Genomic DNA, 12,949 nt, shown 5'->3' on the forward strand with positions numbered 1-12,949 from the left:
CAAAGAACTTGCAGTATAATTGGCGAAAATCACACAGGGGTTGGCAGGGAAAGGTGTTTTGGTCTGAGAAGTCAGTTGGATGGTCAGAAGTTGGCTGGGGAGGGGGTGTTGTGGAAGTTAAGGGGGTGATGTCAGTGGGAGGGGGGGATGGCTGGATGGAATGTGAAGTAGGATCTGGAGCCACCCTGACATAGCAGGCCAGGGTAGGAATTCCAAAGATGAATGAACTAAGTTTCCCAGGCATAATGTCTGGAAGCATCATAATAGCTAACATTTATATATATTTATATATATATATATATATATTGTTCTAAGGTTTATTAAGTGCATTTCATGGTTAATCTCATTTTTTCTGTTTTTAAATCTTGCTTACAGAACTCAACTGTCTGCCTTATTAAGAACAAGTCATTTAGCCTGTAAAATGGGTATAACATTCTTTTTTTTTCCCCTGAGGCTGGGGTTAAGTGACTTGCCCAGGGTCACACAGCTAGGACATGTTAAGTGTCTTGAGACCAGATTTGAACTGGGGTCCTCCTGAATTCAAGGCTGGTGCTCTATCTACTGCGCCACCTAGCTGCCGCAGGTATAACATTCTTAGTAACTAGTTTGTAAGATTGTTGTGGGAATCAAATGAAATGAAGAAACGTAGATTATTTTTGAGTTTGTCTTATGTTATATAAATGTAGCAGTTATTGTTTTATTACCAGGAAAATAGACTTCGGAGAGAAAGGTGATGTATTTTTCCTTTGAGCATATGGTAGACAGCCAGGTGCCATAATGGACAGAGCTCTGGTCCTGAAGTCTGGAATACCTGAATTCAGACACTTCATAGCTCTAGTAGCTAGGTGGCCTGGAGTCATACTTTCTGAACTCAAATCCATATCTAGACACTTATTGGCTGTGTGAATTTTGGGAAGTCACAGAATTACTGTTTGCCCAAGTTTCCTTATCTATAAACTGAACTGGAGAAGGAAACAGCAAACCACTCCAGTATCTCTGCCAAGAAAACCCCAATTGGGATCACAAAGAGTCGGATATGACTGGACTTACTGAACAATAATTTACTAGCTTAATGGCTCTAGGTAAGACTGTCTTAGTTTCCTTAATTGTAAAATTGGAATAACAGCATCTTTCTGTCTCAGGGTAGTTCTGAGCATTAAATAAGATAATATTTGTAAAATCCTTAGCAACTTTTGTTTCTTTCCTTCCACATTACTAGAGTATCAGAGTAGTAACTATAGAGTTTTTTACTCTTTTTAAATAACAGATTCAATTTATCTAACTTCTAAATATGCTTTTTCATGAACTTTACAACAAAAAGGTTCTTAGGAACCTTTCATAATTTAAAAACAGTTTTAAACAAAAACCAGTAACTGCCAGTTATTTCTTTTTCTTCCCCCTTCTCATCACTTTGATTGGTCACTCACATAATTACACAATTTTTTTTTTGTAATCATGTATTTTATTTCCTTTGCATTTTTAATTTTGTGTATTTCTATTTATGAAATTTGTAATTTTTAGTGGGAATATAATGATATACTACATTATTTAGCCAGACCCTAGCTATTGGATTCATGTTGTTTCCAGTTTGTTACTATTAATTATAATTTTTTTATATACTTAGTGGATTTTTTCTCCTTTTTAAAATTATAATTCTTGAGGTATATTTTCACTAGTGACTTTACTGGGATAAGTAAATAATGTAATTTTATTTATGGAATGCCAGGTAAGTCAGATCCATTTTAGAAGTTTTAAATGGGGATTAATTGATTATAGCTCAAGAATGGGTCTTTTCAATCACAGTTTTCAGTGATATCAGACAATATTTTCAGGGTAAAGGGTAAATAATGAGTAGAAAAGTCTATCTGTATACACACATCTACTTAAATAAGTGGTGAGTGGAAAGATATATACATATATGTATATTTGTATCTGTACACAGGTATGTGTGTGTGTCTGATGATGAGTTAGTTATAACATTTAATAAGAAAAAATGAAAATAGAGAAGGGACAGTTATATAACCTACCTTAAAGGGTTGTTATGATGAAAGTGTTGTGGGGAAAGGGACTGAAAAAAGGAAGGGCAGAAGCAAAATACTGGTGAGGAGGAAAAGGGTGAAAGGAGAGAGAGAAAAGAAATTGTTATTTAACTATGAACAATTAGTAGGATTATCATCATCCTCATTTTACAGATGAGTAAGATAAAGTTCAGAATTTAAATGAGTTGCCCAAGTTCAGTAATAGCTGACATTTATGTAGCACTTGAAGGTTTGCAAACTCTTCTTTTGACATATGATAATATATGATTTGATCCTCAAAACAACCCAATGAGGTAATTGCTATTATATCATTTTTACATATGAGGAAACAGATGCAGAGAAATTAGGTTTATTTCAGGTCATATAGCTGTTTAAGGTTGGATTCAAACCTGGAGCTTTCTGATTCCAAGTCCAGCACTCTGTCCACCATGCTGCTTATTTAATAAATATCAGAGGTAGGATTTGAACCCAGGTCTCTTGATTGAAAAACTATTGAGCTTTCCTATATGCCCAGATGCCTTTCTATCACTGTTGGCCCACTTAAACACTAGTCATCATATTATTTGATTAAAAAAAAAATCATCCTCCCTTTGACTTATTCTTTAATGGGGGGAAAACCTAGTCCAAATAAATTCATACCAACAGAAAATATTTGAAACATGTTAGAATCTTAGAATCATAGAATCACCAATTTAAGTCAAATTTTGCATTGCTCTGGTTTACAGTATGCTATGCCCTTGTGTTTAACAGAAGACTTAGCTTTCAACAAAGATCATGAATGGAGAGCTAAACTGTTTCCTAGGGCATAATATTAAATGACTAGAATTGAACATTTTGAAAAGGAAATGGATGCTCACCAAGAGCCAGCATGACTTCACCAAGACAAAGACATCTTAGAATAAACTCATTTCCTTTAGTGATGGAGTAAATAGGATATTGGTCTAACTGGATTTCAGTAGAGCACTTAACAGAAGTCTCTCATGCTAACTGTGGGTTAGATAAAGAAATGTAGACCAATTTATAGTGATAATTTACAATTCAGTACATTTAGAATTGGTTAAATGACTAGACCTAAAGAATAGTTGTTAAATGATATGTCTTTGGTCCTGTGTTGTTGGACATTTTTATCAGTGACATGGATGAAGACATAGATTTTATTTTTACCAGATTTGCAGATGACACAGTGCTGCAGAATGACTAATGCACTGGATCACAGAGTTAAGACTCACAGACATTTTCATGGGTTCAAATGATAGGTTGAGTCTAATAAAATATTATTTAACAGAGGAAAAGATAAGAGATAAAGCCTGAGCTTTCTGTTCCAAAAATCAAAGTAACAAATAGAAGACAGTGGCGTTGTCTGGATGACAGTTTGTATGAAAATGTGATAGGAAATTAATTTAATCTAAGTAGCTGACCATGGTAACCAAAAACCTAATGAGATTTTAAACTTCAGTAAGAGGTACATACATACAAAGCCTCCAAAACAAGAGGTGATTTTTCCATTATACTATCCCCTAGACAGACCACATCAAAAATATTATGTTTAATTCTAGTTATCAAATTTTTTCTTTTTCTTTTTTTTTTTTTAATACTGATATCTTTTATTTTTATATTAATTTCATTTCTGAATATGTTCCTTACTATGCTGGATATCCCATTTCAAGAAGGATATTTACAAGCCAGATTTAGAAGCTTTAGAAGGTTCACTAGAGTGGTATGGAGATGGGAGGAACAACAGAAGGAGTTAGAGATTTGGCCTTGAAGGAGAAAAGACTCAGGGGGGGGACACAATAATTAAGTTTGTGTGTTTGAACAGGTATTATAGAAAAGAAAGCCTTCAGGGCAAGAGTAGGAGCAGTAAACTATGACATGCATTATATATGTGCAGTCATGCAAAACATATTAGTCAGAACATCTTTGTTAATCAAATAGACATAAGAGGTGACTCTGTTGTATTTTGATATAAACACTAAACTTGACAAAGGAGCTATGTTTGAGATACATATTTTCCACTTTCTTAGTTAAGTGACCTTTAACAAATTCCTTTAACTTTTCATTGCCTCAGTTTCCCTTTCTGTAAAATGAGAATAGTTATATATTCTTTTCCTCATAATGTCTTACTATAAGATCGCATAAAATCAAAGCTGTTATTGTTATTATCCCTTTTGTAAAATTATTGATTTGAATGTTAGATGAAGCATTTTCTTTGGACTCATTAGGACTACTTTACTTGGCCTTTATGTCAAGTTCACCAAAAGAAAATTATTTGGTTACAAAACAAGCCAGAGAAAATGGGAGTTTGAATCCTCCCTCTACTGTTGATTACAAGTTTGTGACTCCAATAAGTCATTTCTCTGAAACTCAGTTTTTCCTTATGTAAAATGAGAATTATTTGCTGAAAACAACAGTTAAGTCATTGGCATATGAAGGCTGGTTAAGAAATTTCTCCCTCTAGAACGTGCTAAAGCATTGTACAAAATACTGACTATTATTGTTGTTATTCCCATGTTTATTTTAGTGGTTTAGCTAGAAATTGGACATTTAGAACTCAACACTAACTCCATAGATCTCTGCATGTAATGGGTGATCAATGTTGACTGTCTAGTTTATGGAGACATCTATAACCATAAGGGTTTCACATTTTGATAAAGTATGAGTTTGTGAAGATGAAATGCTTCTCTAATTCATGTGATTTAGAGCTGTCACAGGCCAAATAAAACCCATTCTCCCTTGCACTCTCATTTGTGTTCAAGCTTAGACTTTTCACCTCTACATCACCCCACCTCCAGATCTTTACATTTTTTCCCCTTCTCTCTCATCTATCATTTGTCTCTTCTCTACAGGTGACTCTCAAATTGCTCTTTCTCTCTCCTGTCAATTAGAGTCTTGTATTGCAGTTGGACATCTTTACCTGAGTGTTCCACTGGAAACTTAAATGCATCATCATCTTCCCCTCTAAATTGCTATTCTTCCTCTAAACTTTACAATTTCTGTTGAAGATGGCCACATCCTCCCATTCACACAGATTCACAATCTCAGAGTCACCTTCGACTCTACCTTTACCACCTATATTTAATCAGTTGCTAAATCTCATTGATCTATATCTTTAACATCTCCTGCTTTCTAAGCCTGACCAAAGTCCAAGCCTATGTCACTGAGCTATTTCAATTAATTTCCCTGATTCCAGCCCCTCCTCTCTCCAATCTAGTCTTCATATACCTTCCAGAATAAATTTTTTAAGGCAAGGGTCTGACCATGTCACTTCTCTCCTCATAGTTTTTGGGGTCTCTCTTGCTTTTAGGATTAAAAAACACAAACCAAAAAACACATATGCTTGTCATTTAGGGCTCATCACTATGATGAGTGAAAGATGAAATAACTGGAGAAACAATGATTTGATCTTTTGAGCCATATCAATTTTTTAAGCAGTGTTTGCCAATTGCTTGACAATTCTAGAGCAGACTATTTCAGTTTAGGCTTGGACCCTTAATACAGGAAGTAATTAATTAAAAATAATAAAATAAGGGCAGTTAATGAAAAGGAAACAATATAAGACTAAGTAATCTGATTTTTAATTGGAGAAAAGATTTGGGACTTTCCAAGTTGGAATGGGGAGAGTAAACAGGTGTCCTTCCTGAATTCAGAAAAAAGAGGTTTCCTATTCCTCCCATGTATCTTTGAATATCCAAAGGAATATGGAAACAATAGAATGGGATCAGTTTTCAGATAAGATGTATGGACTGCATCAGATATACAATTGTGAGAAAACTCCTTGCTTCAGTTTTTGGATCTGAATGAAGTTTCTTAAGACCATAACCTAGATCCTTGGGTCAGGGTCTCTAAGAAGTAGGTAGGGATGGTCCAGCTCCCCATCTGCACAGGACTAATGCAGTAAGGTTTTCTTCCATTTCCCACAATTGAATAAACTTTTCTCAAAAGACAGAATTTTGACTAGACTCATAATTGAATAGAAAGGGAACTGAGCTACTCCAGAATTGAATTACAAGATAGAGTCAATGTGGTTCATTCAGTTCCCACAATTAACCACTTGCTATCCTAATCCCCTCAATTCCCTCATTATCAATTCTATTTCTACCTTCCTTTCCAGAATTATGTTATATGTTACTCATCTTCATTCCAGCCATATTGAACTATAGTTATTAATGGATTTTGACATTCCATCTTCCACTTGCCTATTTTCACATACATCTTCCATGTCTGTAATATACTGTATTCTCATTTGTGCTTCTCAGAATACCCTATCTTCATGGCACAGCTTGAGTCTTACTTCCTTCATGAAACTTTCCTTGATACACCCTTCAATTTCCCTTCCCCATTAGTATATACCTTTCTCTCTTTCTATAACTTATGCTTAATTACATATGTATATTATATCCCTCTACCAGAGTATAAGCTCCTTGAAGGTGAAATGATTTCTTTCCTTTTTGTTCATGGTACATAGGACAGTATTTAATTTACAGTAAGAACTTAATAAATGTTAAATTGAAGTATAAAATGTGACAGGATATTCAAAGACCTGTGTGGTGAAGGAGGAAGAGTCTCAGAATAAAATTTGAAAACCACTAGTTTGGAACCAACATTTCAATGTGTGTATCTTTTCTGGAAGAATAACTCAATTTGTACTGTTTTCTTTCCTTTTGCATCTTAATTGGCACCAGATGTAAACAAAAGAAAGTTCCCTGAATTGAAGATGGATCAGGCATTATTAATTATCCACAATAATTATTCACATGGAGATTTGAATGTCTACTGGCTTTCCGACCACTGTTATGAAGTAAGCATATTCTTTTTTTTTTTCAAATAAGCATTTAAAATTTTTAAAATTTATTTTAGACAAATGTATTCTAATTCCCAATGCTTGTTAGATCCATGTAATTCTCTTTCTTTCTTTCTTTCTTTCTTTCTTTCTTTCTTTCTTTCTTTCTTTCTTTCTTTCTTTCTTTCTTTCTTTCTTTCTTTCTTTCTTTCTTTCTTTCTTTCTTTCTTTCTTTCTTTCTTTCTTTCTTTCTTTTTAAAGAAAGGCATTGTGGTACAGTAGAAAAATATTAGATTTTGAAGTCAGGAATACTTGAATTCAAATGTTGCCTTGTAGTTGGTGCCTGGAATTATCATATTGCAACTGTATTACAAAACTATAATCAGCAAAAAAAATTGGGAGTGAATAAGAAATAGAGGAGTTGATCAGTAGAACAGATTAAGTACATAGCATATAGAAACAAATGACCACAGTAGCCTAGTTTTTTGGATAAACTTGAGGATCTTATCTATTGGGGAAAAACTCACAATATGACTGAAACTATTTGGAAAACTAGGAAGTTGTCTGGTGGAAAGTAGTCATAGACCAACATCTTATACAGTTTATCAAGATAAGCTTCAAATGGGTTCATATTTGGAAATAAAGGATAACATCATAAAGAAATTGGAAGAACACAGGAATTACCTGTTAGATTTATGGATAGTGGAAGAATTTATGACCAACTAAGAGATAGGTTTGCATGAGACAAAACAGTTTTGATTATATAAAATTAAAAAGTTTTTCCACCAACAAAACCTGTATAGCTAAAAATGAGAAGAGAAGCAGGAAATATGAAAAATCTTTGTAGCAAGTTTCTATGATAATGTCTCATTTTTAAGGTATATAGTGAACTATATAATACACAGTGAACTGATTAAAATTTTTAAGAATATGAGCCAGTTCCTGATTGATGTGTTCAAAGGATATGAATAAATAGTTTTAGGTAAAAATAAATCTAAGCTATCAATAGCCCATATGACAAAAAGGCTCTGAATCACAAAATTAGAGAAATGCAAATTTAAACAACTATTGAGGGTCTACTCATCAGGAGGCAAAATTGACAAAAAAAGAAAAATAGCAAATACTGGAAGAGCTCTGGGAAAATAAGGTACACTAATATATTGTTGGTGGGACCATGAACTGGTTCCACCAGCTTTCTGAAAAACATAAAATATGGTTAAAAAGTTGTTAAATAGTGTATATCCTCTGATCAAGTAATACTACTACTAGATCTATACCTCAAAGAGATCAAAGTAAGATTAAAGGGATGCATATATGCAAAAATATTTATGGCCATCCTTTTTTTTGTGGTGACAAAGAAATAGAAATGTAAGAGGTGTCCATAAGTTGGCAATGGCTGAACAAATTATGATGTATAAATGTGTTGGAAATCCATTTTTGTTCTTTGTATCCTCAGCTCCTGCCACTTAATGAAGGCTTGCTGACTGATTGATAGATTGTCATATCCAAGTCTGTGGTGATAATATTTAACACACAAGGCTAAGTATAGGTCTCTGGAAGACTTTCTTCCAAGTTTCCATTGATACCTTAATTAGTGCCTATTCAATACCTTCTAAATCTTCCTATGTAGTATTTTCTCTAGTTCATATTTCTCTATCTTTTCCAGAAGAAAATCATAAGATACTTCATTAAATACTTTGATAGAATCTAGGCAGAGTAGCATTACTATTCATTATGAGGCTAGAGAAATTGTCAGAAAAGGAAATAAGGTTAATCTGGCATGACTGGATTTGCTCTTGATAAAGTCATACTGGATTGATTACTGCTTCCTTTTCTAGTATTCACTAGTCATACTTTTGATTTATGTTAGAAGTTTTTGGGAAATCAAAAATCAAACTCAGTGACCTATTTACAATCCATCTTTTTAATCTTTGACAAATTGGGATATTTGCCCTTCTCCAGTCTTGCAATGTGTCTCAAGTTCTTCCCAGTTTTTCAGAGATCACTACTGATGGCTTAGCAGTCACATATGCTAGTTCTTTCCATTTCTACGATGTAGTTTATGTGGGTCAATTATTTGACTTGAACTTTTCAAAGGCAATCAGATAGTTTTTACTGTTCTCTTACTTATCTAAGGCATTGATTGCCTATTAACTGCTTTTTATACAAATTGTACTTTTTGTATAGTTCTTTCTAGTCCAAAGGTCATTCTCTTTGTCAGCAGAAGAAAACTAGGGATGGAACAGCTCTGTGTTTTCTCTGTCATAAGTTATTATTGTCTCAAATAGTGATTCTACCCCTTTTTGACTCTAGGCTGTTTCTTTTGAATAAGGTGTATTCTCCCAAATTATAGTCACGAATCTCATTCCACCAAGTCTTGGTGTTACTTAATAAAGTTAAATTTTCTTCTACATTAGGATCATTATTTATCTTATTTATTATCCTACTTAGTGCATTTTTTTCCCCTGAGGCAATTGGGGTTAAGTGACTTGCCCAGGGTCACACAGCTAGGAAGGTTAAATGTCTGAGACCAGATTTGAACTCAAGTCCTCCTGCCTTCAAGGGCTGATGCTCTATCCACTGCACCACCTAGCTGCTTCTTTACTAAGTGCATTTTTAAAAAAGATATAATGCCATGGCTTTATTACTATCTTTCGCTTCCCTTCCCCCCTATTCTGTACTCAGTGAATAATTCTCAGCATTTTTTTTTTTCCTGTATTTTGTCTACTCTTTATGGTATCTTGCTTGGTAATTTTCTCCTTCCCTTTCTTCCTTTTCATTTTAAAGTCCTTTTCATTAGATTTGCAAGTTTTCAGGCAAATCTTTCATTACTAGTACATGTTAGATCTACTTCATCTCTGGCAAGGAGATTGTCATTCTTGTATTTTAAGCTCTAATCTAAAAATTCAAATCACTTTCTTAAATGCCATGTAGTTAACCAACTATATGTTCTCTTCCCAGTTCTGCCTTTCTCTTCTGAAGCCCTTGAAACAACACTTAAAGATTTCATTTTCCTCCTCTGAGTTTTATAACTTTTAGTAATATGTCCAGATTCCTCTTGGCATTATCTTTTGTACCCAAATTAAGCACAAGAATTAGGTAGCACTTATCACTTTGGACAAGTCTTGAAAAATTCTTTACTATGTCTTGGATATGTGACCTGGCTGGGGTAGGGGGAGGGAGGAGTGAAAATAGATTTCTACTATTGTTACCAGGTCAACTAGTAGTTGTCTTAACACCTTTCAACAATGAATCACTATTTCTTCCTCTTCCTCTTCTGCTCTTCCTGTGACCCTTACTGGCTGATCTTTGATTTCAGAGCTTTTATGTATCCATATCAATATTCCTTGGGAAATAGGCTTCCTCTTCAGAATATCTGTTCTGCTCTCCTTTGGAAGAGTTTGATCTAAATTCCAAATCATATAATCTGCTTCTGGTAACTTTATAGTAAGGTCTTATTTTTGTATTTCTAATCTACTTGCTTTAATTTTAAATAAAAATTATTTGTATGGAAAATAAAATACTTCTATATTTTAAAATGTGTAGGTAACTATGTATGGCTGGGGATAGTGGAAGAGAATTCAATAAATAGTATTGTATCTGTTCATTGTAAACACTTAAATGAAAACAAGACTTGGTGGATGAAATTCATATCAGAATCCTTTTTAGTTTGATGTTGAAGTCCTTTAAGTGTATGTGCATGTGACTAATCCTTTGTGTGTATATATATATATATATATATATATATATATATATATATATATATATATATATATATATATACACAAAGGATTAGTCACACACACATATACACACATATATGTAATCAAAAGTATGAAGAAATATTTTCCAGAAGAAGAATTGTCAAGTATTTTAAGTCATGTGAATGAAAGTTCCAAATCAATAATAACAAGAAAAATACAAATCATTTTACACTCTGCAAATTGGCAGAAATTGGAAGTAGGGAGTGTCAGAGGAACAGTGATAAATAAACTGATAAAATTTTGAAAAGCAGTTTGTCATTATGCAAATAAAGTAAATAAAATGTCCATATCCTTTGAATCAGAATCTATAATTAGATTTATTCTGAGAGAAACCATCAATAAGATGAAATTCTCCATACATTCCAAAATATTCATAGTAACCCCTTTTGTGATCATTAAAGAATTTTTTCAGTAGTATTTTATTTTTCCAAATGTTTTTAAGTATAATTTTTAGCAAAGTAGATGTCCATCAATTGGGGAATGACTAAACAAATTGCGGTAGATAAATGTAATAGAATATTTCTGTGCTGTAAGAAAGATGTGTGATACACACAGAGAAGCATTGGCAAGTCTCTATGAACTGATGATACAGAGTAAGCAGAGGCAAGAAAATGCACAATAATCACAACAATATCATTGAAAGAACAACATGCCAAAAATTTAAAAGTGAATGCAGCAACATTTTAAATATCCAATCAGATTTGAATGAAGAGATAGAAGATGACACTAACCCACCCTTTTGTGGAGATGGGATCTCTGCAGGTGTTAAACATTTTGCACATGTTGTCAGATTGTTTTCAATGTATTGATCAGGTGAGCTCTAAAAAATACTGTTTGTCCATGGGATGATTCTCTGGGAAGGGGAGAAGGAGGGATACGTGAGATAACTTTGGTGAAAGAAGACATCACTAAAAATTTATTTTTTAAAAAACCAGCAGACTTTAAAAATCCCCAATCCCCTTCCTTCTTGTGCTTCTATTTTTGTAGTGCTTGTATCAGTTTCTGGTGTCCGTTCCAGTGAGTCCAAAACCTGAACACCCTAGCATTGCAGCAGTAGCAGTGAGCACTCAGCACCCTGTCACCCTGCTTCTAAATGATACCTTGAAAAAGAAAGAGATTTGCCGGTCTGTACCTTCTTTGATGTTGACCTATCTAAATAAAATCTACATTTTCTCTCCACCCTCCTCATACCTTTTTCCTTCCCTTTCAAAACGCATCTCCATATTGTTCTTGGTCTCCAGCAGTCATACTCCTCAGCAATGAACATATCTGTCAAATTCCAACTGTTTCTGAAATTTAAAAAAAAATTGTTATTTTTCCCAATTCTTTGCAGGATACATTATATTTTTGGAGAATTTGGAAACTATTCTCTCTGGGTAAAACCTCACAATGGTGGTATCAACCAGATGTCCTGTGACATGGTCGTCAACGAAAATCCAGTCAACAGCAACTTACGTATGTACCCATTTGTTGATTATTTAACTTAGCCTGAAAATGTCTTCAGTTTTGGGATTCTGCTTGGAAAGAGTTGTAGAACACAATACGTTTTGGATAATTTAAAACTCAAATTATAAAGCTCCTCTCAGAGCATTTGAACCAACATAACATGTAGGTAGAATATTGTATTTGGATGAGGAAGACTTGGGATCGACTTTTCCCTTGAATATTTACTAGCTCTTTTACTCTGGGCAAATGTCTTAATACCTCTGAGCTTCATTTTCCTAATTTGTAATTTAGGGGTGATAATACCACTTATCCCAGGATTGTTGTGAATATCAAAAGACATACTATAGGTAAAGTATTTTAAAATCTTAAAATGTTCCATCAATGTCAGCTATTGTTATCAAGATTTTTTTATTTATTGTTGTTGTTATATCAGATTTTTAGTGTAAAATGAGTGGAATAATATTAGTTACCAAAGTAGACATAAATAGAACAGAAAGGTTAAGGATAAAAATTTAGAAATAGGAGCATTAAATGAAAGAAAAACTTTATGTTACTTTAGGATTAGGTTAAAGAGTCCATTTCATGTGAGACCATCCAGAATCTTTCATTCTCTGACAATTTTGGATGTAGAATTTGTCATCCAAACACATTTCTTGGTTGAGTTGCATTTCAAGTAAGTAAACTGTGGCGTTAGGAAGCATTATTAATAAGTAGATTTCTTCCTTTCAATGCCTTTTGTTTTTTTCCATTGCATATAGGAAAGTTAGCAGAGAAACATGGGGTTCCCCTCCAGTAATATTTTATCTTGTAATTTTTTCAACAATGATTTATGTCTCATAAATTAAAAATAATTTTATGGATTACAATGATGTGACTATTTATAATGTTGACATTATTTGTGATGATATTCTTCTTTTTCT

General features: G+C 33.5%; 1 protein-coding gene across 2 annotated transcripts in view; it reads left to right on the forward strand.

Annotated features, from left to right (window-relative positions):
- Positions 1–12,949, forward strand: part of HGSNAT (heparan-alpha-glucosaminide N-acetyltransferase) — a 43,787-nt gene that overhangs the window by 4,145 nt on the left and 26,693 nt on the right. Inside the window, exons 1-4 of one of the 2 annotated variants that reach the window (XM_074287423.1) lie at positions 1,058–1,082; positions 6,722–6,837; positions 11,571–11,707; positions 11,917–12,038. In XM_074287423.1, the coding sequence (XP_074143524.1) occupies positions 1,073–1,082; positions 6,722–6,837; positions 11,571–11,707; positions 11,917–12,038 (385 nt within the window). In that variant the 5' untranslated portion in view covers positions 1,058–1,072. Of the gene's footprint in view, positions 1–1,057; positions 1,083–6,721; positions 6,838–11,570; positions 11,708–11,916; positions 12,039–12,949 lie in introns of those variants that run through there. The other variant, XM_074287422.1, reaches the window with a different exon arrangement.

The sequence above is a fragment of the Sminthopsis crassicaudata genome, chromosome 2 (genome assembly GCF_048593235.1).
Source record: "Sminthopsis crassicaudata isolate SCR6 chromosome 2, ASM4859323v1, whole genome shotgun sequence".
In the NCBI taxonomy this organism is placed as follows: Eukaryota; Metazoa; Chordata; class Mammalia; order Dasyuromorphia; family Dasyuridae; genus Sminthopsis; species Sminthopsis crassicaudata.